Genomic DNA, 26,688 nt, shown 5'->3' with positions numbered 1-26,688 from the left:
ATGTTTTTTATATTTATCAATCTAAAAAAATAAACATTTAGTCTGATTTGATGTTACAATTAAAAAGTGTTTGTGTTTTTATCTGAAGAGTTTGTAAATATCTGTATATTTGATGATTGTCAGCACAAAGAGGGAGAGAGGAACAGAGAGGGAGATGGAGAATGAGGACAGAACAGAGATGAACAAGAGCAGGTGAGACACACATGTTAGTCAAATGGTTGTTTACCAAAAGTATCACCGTATCATAGGTACTCATGTATCTCATACCTAGTGTTTCTTTTTAGGTTTGTTATTTTTCAAATTCTATATTTATTAAGTTATGAAGGCTTGTTTGCACAACAAGGCTAAATAATTATATAAACCTTTCTCAATCTAAATATTGTACTTTGGTAAAATTAAAAAATAAATGTAGTGCAGGTCTATGATGATTTTTAGTGCTACTATCATCTAGTTCTGATTCTGGCAGAAATCAAGACTATTAGATCAGGCAACATTTTTTCTTCTATCTTCCCTTCTTTTACTATTGTCCAATTTTGTCAAGCCCGTGTGAATTGTAATTGACAGGTGAAGGACCTAATATGGTTTTTGCTGCTGTAATGGCCTGTATTTGTATAGCGCTTTACTAGTCCCTAAGGACCCCAAAGCGTGTTACACATCCAGTCATCCACCCATTCGCACACACATTCACACACTGATGATGGCAAGCTACATTGCAGCCACCCTGGGGCGCACTGACAGAGGCGAGGCTGCCGGACACTGGCGCCACCGGGCCCTCTGACCACCACCAGTAGGCAATGGGTGAAGTGTCTTGCCCTTTTCTTTGCTAGCTCCTTTGACTGTCTTGCCAAAGGACACAACGACCGAGACTGTCCGAGCTGTAGTTCATCTGCTTCTGATTCCTACTCTGAAACTTCAGCAGATCATCTGGACCATGACCATGAGTTCTTGCCATTTGATTGGCTGATCAATATTGATGTTAATGAGCTACTGAACACCTCATTAAGTGGTCAGTGAGTGTACGTTGTTATTTGAAATCCATTTGAGAACAGCAACACAATAGACAGAAGAAAACCTTGACAATGATTCAAAAACACACACAACCGACCTGTGAACTTGAATCTCCATATTTATTCTATTTGCTGTTGTCAGTGTTAATATTCCAAAAGGCTTAACAAAGATAATAGAGTTGTAATTCTTGCATCTACAAGTATAAATGCGCTCACGTACATTCACAATCATACTACCCTTAGCAGCTCAGAGGTCATGTTCCCCAGTGAAAAAGGGGCCCTGTCTGTTTCTCTCCTTTGTCCACAACTTTGCTTCTTGCTCATTCGCTCTCATTCTCTCAACACGCCTGGTCCCGAGGCCTTTGGTGGCTTTTTCTTCTTCTTCTGTTTATTTATTTAGTTTTTTTTTTTTTTACTAAAAACAAACGGGCTGTCTGTGCCTCCAGAAAACCTCCTCCTCACACATGCAGAAACCAATGTTCTTCCCACAGAATGAACACAGCACATTTGGCATCTTACTAATACCCGCTCACTCTGCTCTGTGTGCTGAAAATACATCTTTGGTTAGTGTGTTAGCACCTTTAGTGGATAGTACTGATTAGTATTAGTATTTCTCTGCAGAACCAGTAGATGCTGCAAGCTTCTCTGGGTTCAGTTACTAACTAGCACATTTGCCACTGAAATGAAAGGTTGCTAGAGACATTGTGTTTCTCTAAATGCCTGATGGTGGTTATGAATTTGTCTTTGGAAATACTGTTACATGTGCGACTGTATTTTGCGTAGAAGCCTAATCTGTTTGTTTATGATAGGGAAATGAACTCTTGGGAGCTCAATATCCTGGAGCTCACCATGATGTGTCTATAAAAGCTGTAATGTCAAAAACAGACTGTTACACGAGCTCTACAGTTTTGCTGAGACAACACAATAATAGTGAGTTAGGGGTTAGGAACTGTTTTATTAGACAGCAGTTTTAGACATCTAGAACTGTATGACTACTCTATATATATGTACGGCACTGCCAACATAACAGACAATATAAAGGGTTAATAGTAAAGCAGCATCTGGTGCGTCAGGCTCTGCTCTACATTTTCTGTTTCTGTGTTCCATCTTCACAGGAAATAGGAATATTGCGCTCCGGCCCAGGAGATGACCGAGGTGCTGTGATTGTCAGTACACCATCACACGACAGACTGGAGGTGACCTCGGCACATGTCACACCAGAAGGAAGCCTGTACTTCCTCAGAAACTCTCTTGACACATAGCCGTGGTCATCCTGAAACAGAATTAGTGAGTGCATCAGAACAGTGTGGCTAAATTTATTTTCTGGTGTTAAATTTGCTCCTCTGACCTGTCTGTCTTCATGTTTGCCGTGTACTGTGATGAAATCATCACTAACGCTGACAGACAGCTCATCAGGGGAGAAATGCTTCACATCCACATAAATGACATAGCGATCCTTTTCCAAGCGCATCTAAATACATACAGTAGAGCAGTGAGTCAGCCTGGGATAAAAACCCATACAAATCTTGTTTAATGAAGGACTGGCACCTGAAAATTACACAAACACTCATGATATCAGTGGAGGTTTTGACTCTGATGATCATTAATCCAAACCTCACAAACGAAAGGCCATAAAACACTGACATTTGTGCGTAACTCCCATGATGTAATAATCTTAATTACACAGGTGAACTGTACTCTACCTCACTGTGTCCATTGTCGGGCCAGTTGAACCAACGCATAAACAAAGGGCGCATCCAGGGGAAGGACCAGGAGAATGGCCACATCATTGGCCAGTCAGTGAGAGGTTCTGCCATGGAGAGGTCAGGAAATCGATGTGGGAACGCCCGGCGGTACCAGGGATACTGGATGGGGATATCCATGGTGAGATTCCAAGAGGGTTGTAATAAATGACGAGGCAGGCTGACTAGGTCTGATTTGGTTTGAGATGGGTGCTGCTGTGCTCTCCTGCACTGAATTTATAGGTCTTTCCCTCCCATCCAAGCCAGACTTTGCCTCTGTTCACCACCTCTGCACCTCCTCCCCTCCGTGACCTCCCATGCACACTTGCATATGGACTCTGCCAACAGCCTGATCTTTCTGGAACAATGATCTCAACTGTTTATCCCTCCATCACTCCCATTGTTTTATCTGTCTGACTGAGACTGGTTCTCTCCCTCGCCGTTACCCTCTATCTGTCCCTGTTCTCTCGGTCATGAGGTGACACTGGCTAGGAATACTGCTGACATCCTCCATGCTCATTCCCCAGGAAATGCTCCTGTCTGGTGTGTGTGTGCCTGTGTGTGTGTTTTTGTGAGGGTTTGTTTGAGGAATAGCTGCCAGAGCATTAGCCTGCTGTGCTCTGAGTGCCAGGAGCTTTAGGTTTGTGTGTGGAGTGGATGTGTGACTGAATGGGAACTGATGAGTTTGTAAGGGCCAGCATTAGATGACACTGTGCGTATCATTTTGCTATGAGCTCAGATGTAAAATATGAAGTCCTTTGCGTTGGTTGTGCCAATAAATTTCTTTCATCCTCCCAGTCATGTTAGTACTGAAGGCTATATGCATTAAATTATATCTGCAAGCATAGAGGTTCATCAGAGGCTTTTAAACCATCACACCATGAATTTTAGTTTTAGTGCTTTGCAGACCAAGCCCAGGCACTGTGCCTGAGCCAAAGACCAGTCCAATCAAAGCTGGAGTTTTTATCTATCATTAATATAAATGCCCAATATAAATGTTAGGTTTATGGACAGGTCGAAATGAATTCAAGTAAGAAAGCAATAAAGACACTCCAAGGTACTAAAGCATGAGCATGGCAGGTAGCAGTAAAAGCCCTGACTGTAGTGAATTAAAGGATTTGTATTTTACTGATTATAAATGAAAGCTTTGTAAGTGTAAGACATTATATGTTTAATCAGTCTTTGTTAAACTGTTACCTTTTTAAAACTGTCCAAAAGCTCAGCAGAAATATGTGCTGAACCTTTTTCTTTTCTTGCCCTTAAGGCCTTTCAGGAAGGCTCTCCAAAACGTGGTTAACGTTGTTTATCGCAAACTATAAGTTTTCCCTAAACACGGGAAACTAGTTTTCATTCTTAAACCCAACAAAAGAATAGAAAAGAAACAAAGAAAAAGACAGGAAATACGGTATCCACAAAGTCGGCCCTATTAGCGTCGCTTGTTACCATGGTGATGTGTCTTGTCCCGGTCTCTTAGACTGGAGCAGTTTTGTTGGTGTAGTTGGAAATAACCAACATAAATGTGCTAGCCGGTCAGAATCGTTTTTGTGGACGCAGAAATGGATTTACCAGCGTCGTATTATGGGGAACTTGATCAAAGAAACCCAGTACTTTCAGCTTTTAAGCGAGAGATTAACTCGTTTATAACGCTGATGAAACAAGTGGCTTCGTCGAACAACCAGGACAACAGCACTTATGCTAAAGGGTGAGATGCTAAAAAGCCAAGTCAGCGCTAGCTTATAAAGCTCATATTGACTGATTATAGGAAACTTTAGCTTATTAAATCAGGCTTATTTAAATAAATTTTTATAGCTAGTTGCGTGCAGTTTTTATTACCGTCATTGTTCCACTAAAATGTATTTAGCTAATAATAAATGATACACTGTGTAGCTTATAATTATTATGGTGTTTATGATTTGACCATAATATATGGAAATGTTTGATAAGGTCCAGTTACTAGTCTCAAACACTTGGCTTGTACTTAAGAAAAGTCTTGAGTGCACCATTTACATTTTTTGCTTTGCTATAACTGCATGTATCTGCTGTATAAAGCAGGATTGCAGTGGCCTTTAATAATAACTTCAATATCATACTGCAAGCTATACTTTTTAGGAGACGCTGACAGTTGCTGCTAGCCAGCATCATTTTTTTAAAAAAAACCCAGAACAACCGAGTCGTCAGCGTACATCACAGCATAATTAAAGGCTTTTTCCTATCATGCATCCACTGAATGTCCTTGTTTAACTTTTTAAAAAGATCATGTAGAAAATGAAAATAACAATGTTCAGTTTGTCAGTATCCCAAAAAACAGATTTGAACATATTTTATATTACATAGATCTTGAACCAGTTAGAGATCTCTTGGTGTTGATGTTTGCTTATTTATGTTATTTATTTTAAAGCTATGCTTTTCTGAATTCATTTTCAAAGGATTAAAATTCTGGTGGAGATATGGAAAAAGTTCAAACATCGACTGCCTTTGAAACTGTACCAGGAGCACATGTTGCAGATTGCAGATTTTCTCTTTGGAATAAAGGTATTTGACAAATCCCCCAAATTAGAATACCTACTAATATTTGGTTACCACAGACTTTTTCTTTGATTAAATATTAATTCAGTCTGTGAATTACACAGTTTTTTCAGTCACTATTGTCAGTCTTGGTTGCTGTGAATTCTTTGTTTTACTACTTGACTCATTGGTTTTGTTCTCAGTATTTGCAATCTTGGTTTTGCTGCAGTAAAACTATAAGAAGCCTTTGGATATGTTGTCTTCTGCGCATTAATTACATGTTAACACATTCACAGTGTTATTTTTCTTCCCTCTGCTTCTTCAAGCTGTACCAGCTGGCTCTAAGGCAGGGCTACAGTCTCCACCTGTCACAGTTCAGCTCAGTGAAAATAACTGACATCACAAATGTGGATCAGTTTATGGCCTGCTTCTTCCCCGAAGGGCTTGATACAGACCAAAATACCTTTGCCATGAAGGTAAGGTACACATCACTGTGTGACTGTGTGTGTCCTGTGTATCTCTGTTTAAAATGCTGTGTAATAACTGTTTCCAGGATTTGCTTTGTTGTTTTATGCTACAAAGAAAGTTTACTACATTGGCTGAGGTCATTGACATTTTGAGACATTTTTGTTAAAAATCTGCTATTATTCTGTATGTATCCATGTGTCTGTGCCTGTGTGTCTGTCCTCTATATGTGTGTGTTTGTGTCTGTGTGTGTACAGGTACGTGCCATGCAGGGCTGTGCCCTGTGTATATTTGAGCTGGAGAGACAGCACAGTTTCCTCAGCCAAAAGGGGCTCTGTAAACTGCTGTGTGTGCTGAACTTCATGAGGACCATGATGCAGGCATTTCAGCAACACGAGCACCTCTACTGGCAGATATATAATGGTATATTAGAAGAACTTGTATAATTCAGTGTGATATTTCTATCTAGGAGTAATCTTGGTAGAACAAATTGAGCTCTCAAAATTTGAAGATAAAAATGAAAATGAACTGTTCATAAACTGTTTATCTACTATTGTATTAAGTAGTAATGTATTTCTATCTCTTGTCATCCAGGTTCATTACACATTTACAATGTCTGCCGTTATTTGATGACTATGCAGTGCAGCGCGCAGGTACTGTTCACTCCTGCCACTTTTCACTTCTGCTACTCATTCCTAAAGCAGGGATGTCAAACATAAGGCTCACAGGCCAAAATCAGCCTGTCAAGGTCTCCGATCTGGCCCACTGGGTTACTTTAAAAAATGTGAAGAAAGGCATACATTTGGGGTTTTTAACTGTGATTTGTAAGTTTTACAACTTTTCCTAATGATAAAGACCTCATCTATTGCCATTCATACTACCGTACATCAAAGTAAGCAGTAGATAAGCAAACAAGTTCCAAGTTTTTTTTACTCAGTCAAAGTGGGCTGTATCTGGCCCACGATGTGAAATGAGTTTGACACCCCTGCCCTAAAGGAAAATAAAAACATGAAGGATGGTGAGAAAATCATGTGTGACAGAGACTGAATGTCTAACTGAATGTTGGAATATGGCTTTGGACTGATCGTGAGTGACAATATTTCAGTTTTAGTTGATTGAGCCTCTGCACATTGCAGAACACACAACTAAATCTGTGTAATATTGTTATATAATGAATGTAGTGTATAATAAAATTGTGTAGTTGTCTTTTTAATACTTTGTGATACTCACAGTCGCCGTTTGTCATCCTATTCAGGCACTGGAGTACCTCCTGTGGGCAAGCATCAGTTTGGAGTTGTCCATCCCTCTGATGACAGCTAAGTATCTGCCAGTGATCGTCACACTCTACTGTGCCGTCTGCCAGTGTTACTATGACAACCATGCTGAGGTGCAGGCGGAGGTGAAATACGTCAGCGTCAGACACCTACAAATACACGATTTGATCCATCACAGGCTGATCTAATCAGTAATAAATGCTCATTGTAACTTGGTGTTGATCTTTATGTAATTTCCTTAGCCTGCTTGCTGTTAATCAGCACAAGGCACTAAATTATTCCTCACACTTGACTGTACAAAAAGAAAGTCTTGCTGGTATGGTTAACCCATGAGTATATTTGCTAACTACATTTGTTTGTATAGTTTATTTTGAAATGCAACCATCATATTGTTGCAATAAAAGTTAATTGGATTTGTGTGTCCTCAAATGCTCTCAGGAATTTGCCCGGAGAGCCCTTGGAAAAATCAATGAATTAGCAAAACTCGGGGAGCACAGTGAAGTTCCTGCCACCAGAGAGACTCAGAGAGCTTACAAAGATGCCTCCATCAAGGCAAGAAACTTGTCCTTGAGATACATCAGCACACTATGTTGTTGTGATAAAATGCTGTTGTTTCTCAGTGTGTTAGATACAGCAATTTCCATACTTACATGCTCACAACTGAATATAGTCACTTCTGAAGAAGCTTACTTACCTTGTCAGTGTTTTACAGTATTGATGTGCTCTTCTTTGGTTAACATATGAAAGGTGATTGAGAGCGTTCTGTTTTTCAGCTTGGTGCCATGATTTTCAAGCGAGCAGCATTTGAGACCCGAAAGAGACCCAAAACCCTGTACAAGACCAAAATCAAAAGCACCCTGAAGGACATACCTAATGTAATGGGATCTGCTTTACTGCCATATCATCATATTTAATGTTAATTCTTACTTTTAAATGCAGTATAATTTAGGGGCTCTTGTTAGTTGTTTAACGCTGTATACTGTGTTATCACCTTTAAATCTTCTATCACTCTATGCATTGCCTTTGTTGGATTTCTTTAATAATAATAATAATAATTAAATAACCCCGTGCCATATAGTTTAATTGTTTGAACCCTAGATTTCTGTTTTAGTTCTGTTTGTTTTTTACAACCTGTTTGCTTCTAAGGAAATCTAATGTTGTGAGTCGGTGTTGTAACTAAAATCACATGCCTATGTGTGTGTACTGTAGGTGCCATGGCCTCGTACCCCAACAGAGCGCCTGCTAACAGGCTTGTTTGAGTGCAGTGCAGCACAGTTCCTGGGCATTTTGGAAGCACTCTGGGACAGCAACACGCGGCCACTTCAAATGAGAATGCCTGAAGATCCGGAGCTACAAGAGGTCTACCTGGAACTCCTGTCTGCTGGAATTAGTTTGTTATCTGGTTAGTGAAACAAGTACACAATAAAAAACATTTTGTGATTTCAGTAAGGTGAGGGATTCTGAGTGGGTAATGTACATGTATGGCCGTGTCTGTCAAGGTGTCACTGGTGAGCAGAGGTATGATGACCACCCGTGCCTGTCTCCTCTTGTACTGACACAGAATTCGACTCTGATAGATTTAGCCATTTCAGGTGAGTCATTTTGGTCCTTTATTACAATGAGCATGTGTGTTTGTTTTGTGCATTGCTTTAAAAGTCAGTATGAGATAAGGAGATGTGTTGTGTTGCTAGGAGAAAACAAAATACCCGTCATGTCTGCAGTGAGGTTCATCAAACTGCTGTTTCAGTACAAGCAGCAGGATGCATTTACTGAACTCAGCACAGAGATGCTGCAGGTTTTGACTGTAAGTAGCACACAAGCAAAAATGCTTTAATTCATATTAATGAGAAAAGTGGAATGCATCAGGTTTCACATGCATTTCAAGATTGATGATTCGGTTTGGGGCTTCCACTGTTTGAATGATCATCAGGGAAGTTTTTATTTAATTTGGCTTTCTCTAATCACAGAGTTTGGATGGCCAATCATTCAGGAGGGGAAAGCAGGAGCTTGCTTTGCTTCACAGTTTCAACATTTTGCTGTCTACCCAGAGGAGCCCTCCTAAAGAAGACATCACAAGCAAAGGTAGCAATATTAAATCTGCCACATACAGACTTATTAAATTTTTCAGGCTCCAAACTTTTATTTTGAAAAATAAACCTTATTAATAAAGGATTCATTAAATAGCTTTCTGCCTCCCTGTCCTTGAATTTTGTGCTTTTAAGCTGCTACAGAGTTTATCAGTATTTTTACCGCATGTAATACATCCAGTTTTTATCAAAATTAGCCAGCAGATTAGTATATCTGGAATCTAATTTTTCAAATCAGCTAAAAATTCAGCATGCTAGCACAAAGTCTGAGTAATGTTCAATCAATATTGTGAGAATAGAGCTGGTAAAGGTTTAGATATTTCACTGAAAGCAAGTAGGTATTATGTAACTTCTGTCCAGGGATCACCACTTACCTAAATCAAATAGAGTACATATGAGAAATGTCAACTGCAAAACATGTCTGGATCTATTTTTTCGTGATGTTTTTAGGTCAAATAATGTACTAAACATTGATTAATTGTTAGTATGGTGGTCAGTGGTGAGCTTTGGTTCCTCAGATTATTCCAAACTAATCTCAGCAATCACAATATAAAGTGGTCATGTTCTTTTATGTTTCCACAGACCAACATAAGGCTTCACTTTCTATGAGTGATAAACTGATGGATCTGGTAGAAACCCTTCACAAGTCCGTCTGTGATTCTGCTCCTGTAAGTTTCTATGCCACGTACTGTTTGCAGGTGTTTGTGTTGAGGATAAAGGATTAGGGTTCAGGCTAAAGTTAGAATTCAGAGGAGGAGATTTATAAGCATTTAAGCTGTGTGTGTTTGTGTCTGTGTAGGAGGTGCAGCCAGATGCAGACCTGATTTTGGATATTGTGTTGTTCCTGTGGGGTAAGATGAAAGCGGTGATACAGAGAGATCCTCTGCAAAATCATGACAAGGTATGTGTTCAAAAAAACATTGCTGCTTCCGACTTGCTGCTTCCGACTTTATTGCTGTTAAATATAAAACTTTGCATAGTACATTCATGAATTTTCATTGTTCTGTTCATTTGTCTTTTTTGCTGTTTGTAAATCTATTTTTGCAGTGGTTGTGGTGTCTTTATGTGTTGTATGAGGTGGCCCTCACCTGTGACCTGGCAGCTGTTGACTGTATCATGATAGCAGAGATGAGCCACACACTGGGCATGCTGCTTGAGAATGCAGCTGAATATTTTCTTGAAACTTCAACGTCAGGTGCGAGGTTATTTTCTGCCACTTGCTCTGTTACGGTCTGCTGGAGATTTAAAGCTATTGTTGTTTGTACTGTATCTATTTGATCTTGCACCGTCACAAACACATACGTATGCGTATGCATACGAACATGCACTACAGACACAAACCAAAGCTTTGAGAATATTTTTATTCTCATGTCTTATCTCCAGCAGTTTGCGAAAGAGACTGTGATGATGCAAAGCCAAACTCTTTCTCTATTCTTGAGGTATGTAAATAGACTGGTTGGGCATACCATCAAAATGTGAACAAATGACATCATACTGCATGGTGCTATTGGGCAGTGTCCTGTCTCTTGTTTACTGAAAGTATGAAGTGAACTTTTTATATGTGTGTTTGTGTTTGCAGAGTTCAAGCACAGAGCTGCTTCAGAAAGTGTGTGAGGTGGTAAAGAGGGGTCTCGAAGCTTTGGCAAAGGGTGCGGCTACGCTGGCCCCCCAGGACTGCTCAGCTTTCACTGACTTTGCGTTCATGCAGGTACACAGTCATCTTGTCCCACACGCATTTCTAGCATGTTGGTAAATATTCTTTCTCACATTTACTGAGTTTATTTACTAAATCTTGTATGGGCATGCAGTTTTTCGTTTTGTTTTTTTAAATTGCACGTGTTCTTCTTCTGATAGAAATTTTGTCCCCTCCAGTCATCGGCTTTTTCCACAACCTCTCCAAAATCATCAAAACACAGAAATGAAGACGATGAAGTAAATCTGAAAAAAGGAGAGGTGGAAACTCAAACAGAATCTGACTTTAATGGCTGTCGACAAACTGAAGCCACATGCACGTATCTTCTGATCAAAGATCTCCACCTAGAGTTGGACATTATCCTCCACAGGGCTTCCCTCAAGTTGCTGCAGCTAAATGCAGGTCAGAGTTGTTCTGGTGGTTTTACTCACCAGTGATTTTGGACAAGTAGTTTAAGCTCTGCACTGACTGAAATGGCAAAATATTGCTACTTCACACTTGCACATTTATAAACAGAAGTTAAAATCTGGCAACAGTAAATCATAGTTAGAGGGAATTAAATACATATGCTTACCGACAAGTTGTATGTCTGAATATAATATAAATTGTGAGTAAACTGTCTTTGTTTAGTTGTAGAGTCTGAACTGTTGGACCGGATCAAAAAAAACAAGGTGTCCAAAGCTCTGTTCCTGATCCAGAAAGCTTTGCTGGTGTACAACAACATGGAACAAAGTGACATCAGTGAAACCAAAAGTCTGCTGGAGGTTAAACAAGCAGAATACTTTCACGACATTTGGTTGATTATAGCCACATTTTGACTTAGTGGTGTTTAATATTAGTTTTAAGGACATGTGAAAATTATACTGCTGTGCGCTGTTGATAGGATGCTGCTACCCTCATAGAGAAAGCAGGTATGGAGGAGAGAAAAGTGTACATGTCCTCAACTCCTAATACTACATCTGAAGATAAAGGCAAAGTAATCAAGGAGGACGGACAGAGCCCTCCACCTCCTCCTGTCCTACTCTCACGCAACAACCACTCCATGACCTTTGCCCCAGCACCTCATAACTTAGAGGGACAAGTGAGATTTACATTTAATTAGGCCATCATTTTACTAATCTTAATAACCTAACAGTGAGCAAATAATCCACACATGTTCAACACTTTTTGAAATCTTTCCTCTTTTGTTTCCTTTGAGGTGTGCTGGTACCAGCTTTGCAGTCGGGTAGCTGAGGGCATAAACCGGAAAGTCCGGCTTGGAGACTGCAGCCTGCCAGGAACTGGAAATATGGTGCAGTTTATTTCTTCACAGAAGAAGAATATCAAGTGTAGTGAAACTCATTTTTGTCATTATCACTTACCTCTGTGTATATGATTTTGTTTCAAGGTACCTGCTGTATCTGGTGAGTGTGTGCTGAGGGTGGAGGGTCTGGAGCCCAATCAGAAGTATGTGTTTGCTGTTGCAGCATACAACAGTCAGGGAGAGCTACTGGGCAGCACTATAGGGGGGACAACATTACCACTGTTGGCATCCATGCCTGTACCACTGCTCTCTGCTTGGGCTCATTTGGCTAAGGTACAATTTCAAGCCACTCTACACCTGTACCAAGTAGACAGAGAAAGGTTTGGGCTATGTTTTTAGCCTTGTTGACTTTTTCCTCAGGTGGCTTTTCAGACAGAGCAGTATGCTATAGCAAAAAGAGCCTTCAGAGAACTTTGGAGCCACTGCACCTACCCTGACAGTGAGTCCAACAGCACAGAGGGTAGACTAGCCACCACAGGGTGAGGAGGGAAACACACACCACACAGTACCTGTCAAGGAATTTTCTTTTTTGTTTTGTATTTACTTACCTCCTACTCTGTCTTCATTTATCATGCTAAAGACTACGCAAAGAAATCCTGCAGTACTCCTCTCTTCACTTGTGTCAGCTGTTTCTCACGTCCATCTTCATAGAGACAGAGATCAACATTCAGCAGGGATCACTCTATTGGGACTCATTCAGTGACAATGGACCATTTATCTGGGAAAAAGTAAATACCTGAGTCTTGTTGAGCACTGTGCAGTGACACTAACTTATACACTTATTTTGCATTTTCTAAATGGAATGCTCTTCCTGTTTGTACGCAGGAAGCCAGACTGGAAGAATGCGAGCGAATGCTGGTGGCCATGGACTTGGCGATGTGTTTGAATGATGCGGCTGCTGCTTTGCAGGCTGCAGTTAGCTGCTACGGGCTCCTGGCACCTATAATGTTCCATCAGATTACTTGTGACTCTGTGGTGCAAGTATGCAACCACCACGTCCATAAAAGTATCAACAGTATAACATAGTAAGAACTATAAATGAATAATCATACCTCTGTTTGTGTTCTGGTGTTTAGGTACTAAAAAAATGCTTGATGGTTTTGGAGGAGAATTCAGGTCTTCTAAAACAAAAATGGACTGGAAACACCTCAGAATCTTTTATCCACATGATAGCCTGCATCACCTACTACCTGGCAAAGGTGTGTGTGTGTGTGTGTGTGTGTGTGTGTGTGTGTGTGTGTGTGTGTGTGTGTGTGTGTGTGTGTGTGTGTGTGTGTGTGTGTGTGTGTGTGTGTGTGTGTGTGTGTGCACATAGTGTTCATGTTAATGTGCGTACAAATAGATAACCTTTTCTAATTGTATGCACAAGTTTTAAAGTGTTATACATAAAAGTTTTGATTACTTCTTGCACTCATTGTTTGCATGTATATATTTGCACTGCATATTGGTTGACAGCGCTCCGTTGGATTTACCACTACATAAAATCTTTTTGTATAGTTTGAGACCATGCTACAATGCCAATCCATTTGTGTATTTATTATTTTGTGTTGACTTTTACTTACATTTACAGTGACTCACATGGAATTTAAAATAAGAATAAAATCAAAACTTTGTGCAAACTAACTGGGAACTCTTCTGTTCTTCCTGACAGACGTTGCGTGTGCTCAGGAAACACGAGATGGCCAAAGCACTGATGGACTGTGGCTGCAGGCTACTTCAGGATGTCTATCATGCCCAGCTGCAGATTAGGAGACTCACCAATCAATCTGAGGGTGTAAGAGCTGTTTTCTGGATGCTGTTGTGATATATTATGTATATACTTAAGTAAAGTACGACTTCTAGCATTTTTGTGCATTTCCATGTGTATAGCGTAAAACGGCAGATCAAGCCACAGTCAAGAGTGAGATGAAAATAAGTCGTCAGCTGAAGGCACTGGAAAGAAAGAACAAGAAAATAACAGTTTCAAAAGGAACACACACCCCAGAGCCTGGTAATAAACACATGTACTCACACTGGTCCTGTTAGTGGTGTGCAAAAGTCTCAAACCATTCCTTATTTCTTTGTATTTTGGTACGTAAATGGGAAATTGGTGCAGTAATTTAGTGAAATGTGGAAACATACACTGAAATATAGTAAATAATGAACATCTTTATTCTTCAACACAGCCTAAACTCTCTTGGGGAGGCTTTCTTGTGATTTGTAAGTAGTCAGGAATTCAGGAATCGTTCTCCGAGCTTCTTGAAGGACATTCAAAGCTCTTCTCTGGATGTTATCTGCCTTTTGTTCTGTTCCCTGTCAACATGACCCTACACTGATTCAGTAATGTTGAGGAAAAGCCAATCCATTAGTGATATTGTGTTTTTCTATTCAGCCCTTACTGCATTGACGATGTGTTTGGGATCGTTGCTATCCTGAAAAATGATGCTTTCCAGATGATAAGCATCTGGAAAAGATACAATTTAAAATTATTTGCCAAGTCGTATGTGGCTTAATAAAAGCATTTTCTGAAAATGGTCATGTACAAGCACTAGACTGAAAATGAGTGACAAAATAGCCAATGTCCAAAACCCTTCAGAAAGCCTCGGATGTTGTTCAACAACACTTAAAAAATTACAAGGTTGACTCTTTGAAACAAATCAGGAAGAAATGAGGGATGGCACAAGATTTTTGCACAGTAATGCTTATAGAAGAAAGTTTGCATTTTTGTTATAAATCCTGTAATTTTTGGACTGATTTCTATGTATTTTTTCATATATTTTTCCAGAGACTTCTCAGACACTAACCGTCTCAGAAGATCCAAACTTATTGTACGAGCTGATCTCCAGTGGCACATTAAAGGATGCCTACATGCACGGTAAGCTGTATAGTCTTTCATATTTTTTTTATGACGTAATTATTAGTATTGCTAATTCGTAGGTTTGTTCGTGTGTGTGTGTCCTTGATAGTAATGAAACTCCGACGCAAGGTGTATTTTACTGAGTTTGCTGCACTGCTACTCCAAAGAACCATGAAAGAAGGCCACATAGACCTTGTGTTGGAATGGGGGCAGAGCATGTTTCAGTTTCTTTCCAGGTGTGCTTTTAATATAAAGCTCTTCAATATATTTTTAAAAGCTAAAGACACCTAAAGATATCAGAAAGATATGAATGTCAGTTTCATTAAGTAAAGTTCGTGAATAGTTTTCTCTTTGGCAGCCGTGACGAGGCGATGGTACTGTCCACTAAATGTTTGGAGGGGCACGGACAGATTAGAAAAAGAAGTGGAAACCAGAATGCAAAAGGAAGCGAAACCTCCCAGGTGATGATACAACATGTGCACACATGCATGTAGTTAATAAGGGCAGGAAATATCTGAGTTACACTGACAAAAATGTACATTACATCTCTGAATCTTTGGCTCACCAGGCTCAGTTTTAGTGCCAAAATTATGCTGCGACTTGAGAGAAAACTTTGTTTTTACTTTGTTGCTGCAATATCAACTAAAAACAATAACATGTGCTGCCCTTTAAACAGCACAAGAACGCTTCTTCACATGATGATACAAGAAAGCAAGCAAAGCATAAACTGGCACAGAATATGCTTTTGAAAATGAGGACTCACAGGTAGAGTATCTGTGTTTTTGTTTTTCTGTTTTCAGGAGGTTTCTTGATCATTTCTGTAAGTCCATATATAATAAGTGTGTTCATGTTTGTAGGGAAGTGCTGGCTATGGAGAACTTGCTTGCTATGATTTCATCTGTGATGCAGCGCCAAAAGAAGAGGCTACAGCTGAGGCACACTTGCGCTGTGGAGAGGGTGTGGAGATCACACCTGAACTACTACATGGCTCAGGCCCATTTAGCAGTGTTTTACCAGCATCTGCCCCAACAACACAGAGGAGACCTGGAGCAGAGGTTCACACACAGAGATGCCAGATATTATTCTTTACTTTTTCTTTTTTTTTTCTCTTTGTAATAAAAGACTCACACTGAATACAAACACTAAGAAACAACATTTTTCTGATTGATGCTAAGCAGCTTTGCCTTGTTTTTGGGTGGCAATGTATTTACTTTTATGTGTATTATCTGAGCTGAGATACTGTAGTACTTCACATGGTTGACTAATTATAAAATGTCCTGCACTGTTTGTTCTTTTAACAGATACAGCCAGTTTCACCCTTTGTGTTTTTCTCTGGCTTACTCTGGTGTCCTGGTATGGAGGAACAACTCGCAGCAACATGAGTTGGAGTCTTCAAATGAAGCTGTTTTACATGAAGACTCATCTGATCACATGGACTATGTGATGACAGCTCACAAAGATAGAGGAAGAAAGGATGGTAAGAAGAAAAAGGCACACGGAAAATAAAGTGAAGAGAAAAGCTAGCATCTGGTCTGTCTGTCAACATTTGTCTTAATCTGTTGTAGCAGTTGATGGCTCTGTCGCAGAGGACAGATGTAAGGAGGGAGAGGGCTCTCCTCATTCTGTGGAACAGCAGATGGAGGCACAGAGGTGCACTGGTGCCACACTGCTGGAGTCAATTAACAAAGTTGCTGTGCATCTCCGGAGAGCGATGGTACCATTGATACATATGTGGATGTAAACTTATATATGACTTTACAGTGACTTTACATCTACATCCAACTCTAACCCCAGCATCCTCCTGTGTTACACCAACCCTCTGCATGTCCTCCTTCACTACATACGTGAATATTCTCTGTGGTCTTCCTCTTTTCCTCCTTCTTCAACAGCCTTTGTCCAGTATATCCACTCCCCCTCCTCTGCACAACTTACAGTCCAACCTGAGCTGTCCCTCTGATGTACTCATATCTAATACTGTTCATTATTTTCCAGGTGTTGGCTCATCGTGGCAACCACTGGACCACTCTGCAGTGTGTGTGTCAGACACTGTGGGACCAAAGCTGCAGAATCACTGTCCTTGTACAGAGAGCTGCTCAGCTTGAAACTCCATGTACGATTACAGCAGAACAGCTGCACAGTATTCTCACCCCACTGCTGGTGCTGGCCACTGACTTTATCATGGACATGCTGCAAAAACTAGGGGTGAGCTTCACATATTGCTATTTGTACTAATAGCTGCTTTCTAAAAACTTGCACATAGTTTTATTCCTAGGAAAGTATAAAGGCAAAACCACAGCTTACATGTCACTATGTGTACTTTTACATTTTCATCTGCATTTCTGCCCCTGCTAGCTCTGGAGTTTGTATAGCAGTGACTTGACTGAAGATGAGCTAGAGTCCAGTCTCCACTTCTCAGTCCCACTTGATGACAGCACCCAGGTGGATCTGCGTTGGGTCCGCACGTTGGTGTTGCACACTCTTGAGCGGCTCCATGACAGTGGCAAGTGGGAAAGCCTGGCCCACTTTGCTTTACTTTTCAGCTCATACACACGGTGAATAAGACGTACTACAAATCTTCTTCTTCTTTTGGCTGCTTCTGTTAGTGGCTGCAACAGTGGATTATCTGCCTCCATCTAAACCTATCCCATGGATCCTAATCTATCACATCAACCCTCTGCATGTCCTCCTCTCAGGTCTTATATAAGACTTATTACAAATAGAAACATTTGTTAGGGAGAAGTAAATCAAATGCTCTTTGAGATCTTGGCATCGCAGGAGATTTGAGTGGGGTTGTTGTACTTTGCATGAAACATAAATTCACCATAAGAAACCAGGAAAACTCAAAATCATGTAATATAGAGAAACTTGATGAATACTGTGTTTTTTCACTTGTTAATGACCAAGACATTTAGTCCCTCACAATCTATGTTCCTGACAATGTTTTGTGTGTTTGTTTCCATCTATGTAATGATACTAGGGATCGGTATACTGTTATCGTAACTCCTCTGCTTGTCCACGCCCAGAGGATGTTACTTGAAAGAATAAACTCTTTTGGAGGCCCTTCATTCCCACAGCCACACCATGTCAACACACAGAAGGCCACTGGAAAAGAGGTAGCACAGACCCATACACAGAAACGCACACACAAAGCATAGCAAAAAAAAAAGTGCTCGTGTGCATGGGTGAATGAGGCAAGTCGTGTAAAGCGCTTTGAGTTCTCAGATAAAGTGGAAAAGTGCTGGTCTATTTACCATTTACACTCCCATTTATTGTAACTGTGGCTCACGTAGCTACCACCTGAGATACCACCTTTAAATCAACCTCAGACTCCTCCTGTCCATGTGTCAAGGTATTCTTGGAGAAACCAAAGTTGCCCCTGATGCATTTATCAGAGTGTGAGTGTGTGTGAATATTAGAAATAAATGCTTAGGTATAGCTAAAAGCACCTTATGAATGTGTGTGAATGAGATTTTAGTGGGACGCTCTTTGAGTAGAAAGGGGCTATAGTACCGGTCATCATGTGTTGGTTAAAATCAAAGTGTAAGAAGTAAAACTAAGGCAGTACAAATGGTTTTATACAGAAATATTGTGGAATATTTGAAAAACTTAAATTATTTCAGTTAAATATCTCATAACTCACAGCACCACGGAATCTATGTTTGTTCTAGTTGCAGTCCTTAATTAATCTCTTGTGTCTACAATCTTGCATTGTCTGTATTGTGCAGTAAATGAGTGTATACTATGCTTTTCAGGTGACCAATAAAAGTTATGCAGGCTGCCAGCTTCTCAGTGGTCGGATCCATCACGCCGCACAGAAACGGCACCTTCACAAAAAAGCAGCACTGACAAACTCGATTCCTCGAGAAGCGGTTGATCTTACAGGTTTACACAGCCAAACAGCTCATCTAAAATAATGTTAACACTGGTTTGTGTACAGTAAATAGTAATGACTAAATACCAGAGTAAGAACTAAATGTTAGACAATAACTTATCAATTGCAGCAGCGCAGGTGTCATATTTTCATGTACATGCTGTATATTTAAGGTGCAGAGATACAGCACTCCATGTCCCTTGTTTGTGTCCCACTGGATGTAGAGGACACGCTGAGCTGTTATCATGAAGCTCTTGAGAAAAAAACATATTGTCTTCAGATGTTCCAGCACAGTCGCTCACTGCTTGTGCTGCTTCTGGCAAACACACAACCCTGTAAGTTCTTCACTGTTTGAATAACACATACACATGTCGCACACAGTATTTTAAATTAATACTTTTTGCACTGCTTGTGTCCCTCGTGAGGTTTTATGATACCGACGCAGCATTGTCGGAGCCGAGGTCTCAGCCATTCAGCGAGCTTTGTGAATTTCAGTCCTGTTGTTATGCCCACTCCAAACATCCAACCATGTGACCTGACAGAGGAGGACTACAGTACTCCAGATGCTATCTATGGCTTGCCTATCAGCCGTGACCACTTGCAGACTATCATTTCTGCATACTCCACTTCTATAAGTACGAGAACAAAAAATGTTTAGAAACTGTCGAGACTTTTATTGCACATTTTACATAAATAAGGCAAATATCAACAAATGCAGACTAAGTGACCTTACAGCAATATAGGATGAAGACATATGAGCACATATTTCAGTGGGTCAGATGGTTTACTGTCCTTATAATTATCATTCACCTTTTCCTCAGAATACCTGAAGGCTAACAGCCGTGACTCCCTCAGAGTTCTGGCTCTGCATGAACTGGGAAACCTGCAGTTCTACAGTGGAAACACACGGTTAGCAAACTGTTGTACACGAGTGTGTTGGAACAAGTCTTCAGCCTTGTATTTAAATGCATTTACTTGTATTTAAATGCATTTTCAACCTTTTATCAAAAGCAAAACTCAGATTGGCATAATTTATGATTTATTATGGTAAGAATTTTATTCCTGGTGTTTTTTATTTCCAGAGCTGCTCACTCATGCTGGAGTAAAGCCGTAGATTGTGCCTTGAAGAGCTCAGGTGTTTTGGAGAAATGGGATGGCGCGTCGCTTGGGAATGGCTCCCTGCAAGAAATTCTAAGGCAGGCTGGAATGTGGGGATGTCTGCAGGCGGCTGTGGTCACCGCTAAGATAGCACAGTAGGTTTCACTGAGGTTTATCATTGACTTGATGTGTTTTTTCATGGGTTTTCCAAGCATACACCTTTAGGTTTCGCCAACTCCTGCTGCATGTTTTTTGGTTCTGCAGGTTTATCTTAACTTCTGATATCAACCAGCGGACAAAGTACTGTCTCCTGTCTGCTTACCTGTTTAAGGTAAAACACATGGTTTGAGCAGATATACTGTTGCGTGTTTTAATGTGTAGGTATGCATGCGTATGCATTCATTCCTACATGCCAAGGGCAAAGCATGTAATAGACACCCAGTTCTCTTTGTCTCTCCAAAGGGTGAAATGGACACGCATGCATAAGCTGCATTACCAACAGGGGGAGATAATACATTTAGGCCAAGACATCAGTAGTGAGCAAAAATTGTATAAAGTGCATTCTAGAGCCTTTAATCGCCAGAAACGATTAAGCTAGGTGCCTAATATGTATTTACATGTAAATATGTTAATAATGTCTATGTAAATGATTTCCCCTGATTGTTTTAATGTTGTCTTGAAATAAAATATCTCCCTCTGCTGTTATTACAACTTACTGCAACTTCTGCACATGTGTCCACTTCATGCTTTGGAGAGGCAAAGCATGAAGTGGACACAGTGGACTGGAGTGTCTATTACACATTTTTGCTTCCTTCTTTAGAGTTTGCTGTGTTGCTCCATGGCTCAACCCCAGGCAGACCTCCAGTACGCCTCCTACAGCATCGGAGATGAGTTGCTCCCTGGAGTTGACCTTTTCTCCGAACCCCACAGGCTTCACCTCGGCACAACTGTGTCAAGCCTGAACTTCATTTGCCACTGGCTTTTAACCACTGGCTACTGCATCATGGTACACATACAAAAACACTGCCCGCTATTCATCAGTGCTTATGATAAATAACTGGCTTTGTGTTAAGTTGTGTTTGTAATTTCAGCTGCTTCCTACACTAGCCCTCTATCTACATTTTGTTGGGACTGTGTGCAGAGACGTACAGCACACTGTCAAAGGCAAAATATTGAAGGTCAGAATTTGTTGTTTCTCCTGTGTTTGTATTCAAGTGTTTTGCTTTCATGATGGATTTTCTAATCTGCCTGCGTGTTTTCTGCAGATACGTGCCCTTACTGAACTGTGTCTGTTCGCTGAAGCTGTGAAGGACGCAGTTCAGCTCACACGTGGAACAGGTGTCCTTCTGCCTCATGGACAATACATTGCCAGTGCCTGTGTCCAAGTAAGAGCATTTTGTTTTTAGAAGCTGAAAGAGAATTTTCAGTGTCTTTCCACATTTTCATTTTTTTCATTTTCAGTACACTCGTGTCCTTTGTTGTCCTGGTACTGGGAAAGGTTTTGTTAATGCATTGAACTTATGGAATCATCCATATGGAATTCTTAATATAGTAATAGTAATGATTACATTGTTTTTTTTGTGTATATGGAATATTTCACTGTTGTTGAGATTATTTCAGTTACACTTCTGGCCTTGTGCAGTTTTGGCCTTCTCCTTGAAATGTCATGTGCAGTACCCTCTCAGGAAGCCCGTCATATCTGTTTTAAACTGTGAGCTGGTCTGTCTTGTGAGCACTGCAAACTTCTGGTTATCACGTGGTAAAAAACTGATTTGAAACACTGCAACATGCTGTTTTTCTCATAGCACAGTGATTAGCACTGTTGCCTCACAGCAAAAATGTCCTGAGTTTGACTCCACCACCAGGTCGCAGCCTTTCTGTGTAGAGTTTGCATGCTCTCCCCACAACCCTGATAAGAGAACTGATGGATATATGTCATAATTTCACATATGTTTTTGCTTTCTTTTGTGCAGCCTACAAAGACATTCTGTAGCAACGAGTCTCTTCTGGACAATGCAGAGGTATTCTCCACATTACTGTAAAGTCACACTTCAGAGTTTAAGTCTCTTAGTCATACTGAATTGGGTCAACCCCCTTGCCCATTCCTGTCATTTTGGCCTTCCAGGCAAATTTGAAAATACAAGTTAACCAGATATATGCACATGAAGTCACAAACATATATACACAAGTACTGTACTAACCTCTTTTTTGTCTTTGTGCTGCTCTTTTAGCTGCATACAACTTCTTTTAAATAGATGCTCTCTAACGTGATCTACTTCATTGGATTCTTATGAATGTAATCTGTGTGTTTGCGGTGCTTGTGTTAAGGCTTTGGAGGAACTTGTGAACTGTGACTTTACTCCAGAAGTCTGCACCCTGTATGGACCAGCACTGTGCCTCAGATTTAACCTTGCTCGTGTTCAACTAGTTCTGGCACTTACTAATGCTATCGCAGGCTATCCTGTGCCAGGTCTGTAATAAGAATAATTCTTTCTTTTGTTTTGTTTCTGTTTGAGGTGATTTAAACAAGAAGATTAGAGGTAAAATTGACTCTAAACTCACATTTAATATATGCGTTCACATGAAAAAATTACATTATTGTATACATAGTGCTGACTGTTAGCAAAAAAATTGCAATCTAAAAAGATGATTTGTCCATTTTTTATGGGAGTAATAAATTTGCATACACTCACATTAAAATATACTGTTCTGTATTTGTGCCCTAAATGTTCAAGTTCTCTTTAAAAGCAACTTCAGTGATAGAACAAGCTGAGGATGAGGCAGTTTTGATGCTTTACAATTGTGAAATTTCAAAAGTGTGGATGTTTTGCAGATTCTGTGGAGGGAGAAGTTTGTATCAGCGTAACAAGTTGTTCGGTGGACCCAAAAGATGATGAGCAGGACAGTCCAGACACTGATGACTGCTGTCCAAAGACAGGAGAGCAGAAAGTTCTCAATCTTGATGCTAAGAATCTAACCCCAGAAAGGATAAAGGTAAGACTCTTGGGAATTTAAGTTTTCTGTATTTCACACAGTAAATAAAGGACTCAAGGTTGATCTGCAGAATGTGAACGATGCCAAAACACACAATAATTCCACATATTTTTTCCTGAATTCCTCTCCTGCTTTTGTAGTCCTTTAGGTAACATTTACGCGGACTTTTTGATAAGACTTTCTAAAACCTCACTGAAATGTATGAAAACAATATGACCGAATTATGTCAGGCTTAGTAAAATAATTATCCATTCACAAGTACAGGGTAGGATGAGGTGAGGCACACCCTTAAGAAATATGAAGTCAATTCTCTGCCATTTGTCATCTCTTCTGTTACAGTTCCTTTTGCTGGAACGTGCCTCCTCGTGGTTAAACACCATTTCAGAGCAGCTTGAATCTCATTCCTTGTGCAAAATGGAAACCCTGGAACTGACGATAGAATCCAATCTTCTAAAGGGCAACCTCTACATGCAACAAGGACATACGGCACTTTGGTACGATGACTTTATGCATGTCTACTGTGTACATGTGTATATCTTACCTATCCTAACCATTTTTATGTCCCCCCCCCCCCCTTCAGCTTTGACACGGCAGTTTCATCTTTGAAGCTGCTCCAAACATCACCTGTGACTGTGAGAGGATCCTGGGCTGTAAGTGATTGGGCAAAATATTTATATAAAGCATTAACAGAATCGAGTAGGTTGATCCTTGAATGCTTGGTTACAGCAACTGTTACATTACAACCAGAATTGAATTTTAATTCTTTAAGTAATCATAATAAGACAGCAGAAATGATTTGTTGTATACATGATCTTTCTTAAGGATGATAAAGATTTTGGTGAGTCAGATGCCCAGAATGGAGACTGTCCCGGAGTAGTTGAGGCCAGTGAGAGGATTGGAGTTCATCTGTGGTTACATTGCCGCTTGGCTCTGGTCAACAGCTTGGTTGCCCACAACCCTCGCACCATTGAGCTTTTACCAGGTCTGGTCATGTGTTTGCTGTCTTTTTTTTTCAAAGTGGTGGATTGTACCACAACTTACTACAAACATTATTACTATTACAGTCACTAAAAAAAGATCACAAACTCTTTCTCTTTCTCATTTTTCACATTATAATTTTATTATAATTATTAATATTCCTAATATTTTTATTATTATTATACTTTTTGTTAATTTACGATGTATGTGGCACCATCTTTTCAAGGTAAGAACATTAATGAGGAAGCAGCCCGGGTGTTACAGGAGGGTCTTGATGAGTGTGCACTGTGGGGAGACCTTGACATTCAAGCCCTGCTGTTGGTCGAAGGTGCCAGACTGGAAGCCCGGAGAGGCAAGACTGACAACAGCATGACAATGCTGCAGGTACCATTGCACACAAAGACAAACACATTTTTTTCATTCTTTTTTGCAACAAAAGTAACGTGTTGAAAAAAGCATTAACAGAGCAGGAGACCAGAGCATGCGGTGTACATGTCTGATGGGTTGAATTCCAAGGCCATGCAGTCCTTGATTTAACCTAGATTTATACATGATCTTTGAATAATTCGGATCAGTCTATACGTGATCCAAGTTTGAAGAACTCCCTCAAGACGTTCCAGAGATTCTTGTGTTCAGCAGAATGGGACAGAGGTCAGTTAGAGACCCCATTCTCTGGTCTGCTGAGACAGTGGCTGTTAGTCACTGTTTATAAATGCAGGTAAATATAAAAAAGCTAAGAAAAAAAGCTAAATGAGATTAGATTTAGGTAAATGCAGTCACTCTTTTGTTCTCAAACTAGAAATAGAACGTGGACACTCTTGAGTTGGTGGCTCACATGATCAAAAATCTTGTTGTTTTTTTGACTTCATTAAAACGAATGAAGTGTGCACATTAGAAAGTGTGATTTTTGACGTCATGGATTGAGCCTGTATTTGTGATATAATTATCAGCATGGCTACACTGAACGTGCAGTGAATTAAAGTAATCACAGTCTCGGCGTTCGCCGTTTGTCCCTGTGTGTAGAAAGCAGTGAGCCTGCTATCAGGACGGACACGCTTGCCACAGAAGTCTGTCATTACGCTGGCTCAGGCCACTTTGCTGCTCAGTGACTTAAGAGGGGCACAGAGTATCACACCTCTACAGCTGATGCAGAAACTGCTGAAAAAGCAGGCAAGTGAAGACACAAACACTAACACACACATATGTGTACATCATATTATCGCTGTATATTCTGAAAGCAGACAAGCATAACATCATAACATTAACATTGATCTTTTTCCCCCTCTTCTTTCAGCTGTGTGATTTTGGTGAAAGTGTGGAATTAGTTGATGGAAAAATGCGTCTCTTTCCTCCCGGACCAAGAAACATCTACCTCCCATACTTCAACATACTAAACCAGACCAGTTTGCAAATTGGTAAATGAGGAACATTCTGTTTATCATGCACCACAAAGTACAACTTGGTCTTATGAATGTCATGAGTTTTAAAAGTATATATTTACAGACCAGGCGACTGATAGGCAGACGGCAGCCCTGGTATTTAGAGCTATGCTGCAACAAACAAAAAAATAAAAATAAAAAGTTCATAGTTTGAAATTTAAAATTCAATATCTCTGAAAATGGATTTCATGCAGAAGGTGTGGATCGTGAACCCCCACCTAGGATTTTACACTATACTCACTGAGGACATAGATGATGTTCTGTTTCCAAAATCTTCACCATTAATTGATCTGGTCACTGTTTTTTAAATCAGGGATTTATTATTCAGACTTTGAGTATTTTACAAACATATTCCGTTGTTTAATGGCTTTACTGGAAGCCCCAGGTGATCTTTTTAAATTACTATTACTAAGATATTTAATTTGCTGTCATTAGAAGGTTAGGAAGATCACTACTAATATTTAGTTAGTATCACTACCAACTAATAGTAATATTAAAAGTTTAAATTACTACATTTTGGGTAATTTTTCTGTGAATAAATGTCTAGAAATGTCATTATTCTATCTTCTGCATCGCTTTCTGCAGGCAACATCCTGGGTCAAAGTAAAATGGAGACACAGGTTTCTGCAAGCCAGTCATCATAGTCCACTTCAAGGCAGACTTTGCACCACTCTATCCAGAATGAGAGCGACTCGAGCAATTTCATCTCCAGGCAATCCAACCATCTCCAGTCCTAAATTACTTAAATGCATCTTTTGTGCATATTTAACGATAGAGATGGATGCTGAAGGCTTTTATTTTCCTGGAGACCAAGAGTCTTGTGGACAAGTTTGTGTAGCAACACATTATTTTATCAACTTAGTACATAAGAGCCAAAATACTGTATAGTTTCGCATTTCTGGATATTTTAAGTCACTTTTAGTTAAGGTCTAGAATAAAATGAAATGGTATGCATTAATTTAGCGCCTTTTAATCTAAGGTACTGAAAGATCTACAAAGCAAATGAAACGCAAATGTTCATTTATCAAGTCACACACACCAAAAAGATCAGCCATGGGTTTGGTGTCTTGTCCGAGGACACTACTATGCGTGAAATTGCACAGGCTTGAACCACCAACCCTGCAAGCTACCCCACAGCTACACGGTGCTACCAGAACTCTGTGTAGTTTTTGTTGTTCTTCTTGTATGTTTATCTGCATCAGTAAATGGGTCAAATAAAAAAAACACAAAAGAAAAGAGTAGTTTCAAACTGACGTATGAAATATGGGAGCCAGACATCTCTGAAAAGATGGACACAGATGTTAAGTGACGACTATTTGGTATGGCAATGCAATGATACAGATAAGTAAAAGTATTCATATTTTGATCAAGTGTGGGTAACAAGTGCTTTCTGTCA

General features: G+C 40.0%; 2 protein-coding genes across 9 annotated transcripts; one reads left to right on the top strand and one right to left on the bottom strand.

Annotated features, from left to right (window-relative positions):
* Positions 1-1,108: 1,108 nt before the first annotated feature.
* Positions 1,109-2,972, bottom strand: LOC113030295 (alpha-crystallin A chain-like). The gene is made up of 3 exons (XM_026181616.1): positions 2,711-2,972; positions 2,356-2,478; positions 1,109-2,280 (listed from the first exon to the last, which is right to left on the bottom strand). The coding sequence occupies exons 1-3, from the start codon at positions 2,888-2,890 to the stop codon at positions 2,089-2,091; spliced, it is 495 nt and encodes a 164-aa protein (XP_026037401.1). The 5' UTR covers positions 2,891-2,972; the 3' UTR covers positions 1,109-2,088.
* Positions 2,236-26,658, top strand: cfap54 (cilia and flagella associated 54). Of its 8 annotated transcripts, none has more exons than XM_026181609.1 (57): positions 2,236-2,294; positions 5,176-5,281; positions 5,581-5,730; positions 5,977-6,142; positions 6,314-6,372; positions 6,975-7,118; positions 7,432-7,545; positions 7,767-7,868; positions 8,203-8,395; positions 8,493-8,585; positions 8,685-8,797; positions 8,961-9,075; positions 9,663-9,748; positions 9,880-9,981; positions 10,128-10,275; positions 10,464-10,519; positions 10,660-10,788; positions 10,935-11,175; positions 11,404-11,537; positions 11,657-11,854; positions 11,972-12,064; positions 12,161-12,349; positions 12,437-12,555; positions 12,657-12,804; positions 12,902-13,057; positions 13,153-13,275; positions 13,728-13,850; positions 13,946-14,066; positions 14,841-14,930; positions 15,022-15,148; positions 15,271-15,373; positions 15,589-15,677; positions 15,770-15,967; positions 16,214-16,389; positions 16,478-16,626; positions 16,905-17,114; positions 17,265-17,464; positions 17,890-18,025; positions 18,665-18,794; positions 18,957-19,118; positions 19,209-19,418; positions 19,605-19,692; positions 19,866-20,036; positions 20,146-20,212; positions 20,702-20,887; positions 20,973-21,059; positions 21,147-21,266; positions 21,855-21,902; positions 22,210-22,351; positions 22,715-22,875; positions 23,215-23,369; positions 23,456-23,525; positions 23,698-23,857; positions 24,080-24,237; positions 24,877-25,023; positions 25,148-25,268; positions 25,878-26,658. In XM_026181609.1, exons 2-57 carry the CDS (start codon positions 5,246-5,248, stop codon positions 25,934-25,936), a joined length of 7,371 nt encoding a protein of 2,456 aa, XP_026037394.1. In that variant the 5' UTR covers positions 2,236-2,294; positions 5,176-5,245; the 3' UTR covers positions 25,937-26,658. The 8 variants fall into 8 exon arrangements, with proteins under 8 accessions (XP_026037394.1, XP_026037390.1, XP_026037391.1 ...); XM_026181605.1 differs by lacking the exon at positions 2,236-2,294 and adding an exon at positions 3,303-4,451 and having other exon boundaries at positions 10,467-10,519; XM_026181606.1 differs by lacking the exon at positions 2,236-2,294 and adding an exon at positions 3,303-4,451 and having other exon boundaries at positions 10,953-11,175.
* Positions 26,659-26,688: the final 30 nt, after the last annotated feature.

Source organism: Astatotilapia calliptera, chromosome 10 (genome assembly GCF_900246225.1).
Source record: "Astatotilapia calliptera chromosome 10, fAstCal1.2, whole genome shotgun sequence".
Classification (NCBI taxonomy): Eukaryota; Metazoa; Chordata; class Actinopteri; order Cichliformes; family Cichlidae; genus Astatotilapia; species Astatotilapia calliptera.
This window is presented reverse-complemented; position numbering and strand designations above follow the sequence as displayed.

Excerpts from the sequence above, each read along its gene's own strand:
- LOC113030295 (XM_026181616.1), bottom strand. The coding sequence starts at position 2,890 with ATGGATATCCCCATCCAGTATCCCTGGTACCGCCGGGCGTTCCCACAT. Across the intron at positions 2,479-2,710 it reads CCGACAATGGACACAGTGAG|ATGCGCTTGGAAAAGGATCG; the intron begins GTAGAGTACAGT and ends GTATGTATTTAG. Across the intron at positions 2,281-2,355 it reads GCAAACATGAAGACAGACAG|GATGACCACGGCTATGTGTC; the intron begins GTCAGAGGAGCA and ends ATTCTGTTTCAG.
- cfap54 (XM_026181604.1), top strand. The coding sequence starts at position 4,306 with ATGGATTTACCAGCGTCGTATTATGGGGAACTTGATCAAAGAAACCCA. Across the intron at positions 7,119-7,431 it reads ATGCTGAGGTGCAGGCGGAG|GAATTTGCCCGGAGAGCCCT; the intron begins GTGAAATACGTC and ends AAATGCTCTCAG. Across the intron at positions 12,065-12,160 it reads TGCCAGGAACTGGAAATATG|GTACCTGCTGTATCTGGTGA; the intron begins GTGCAGTTTATT and ends TTTTGTTTCAAG.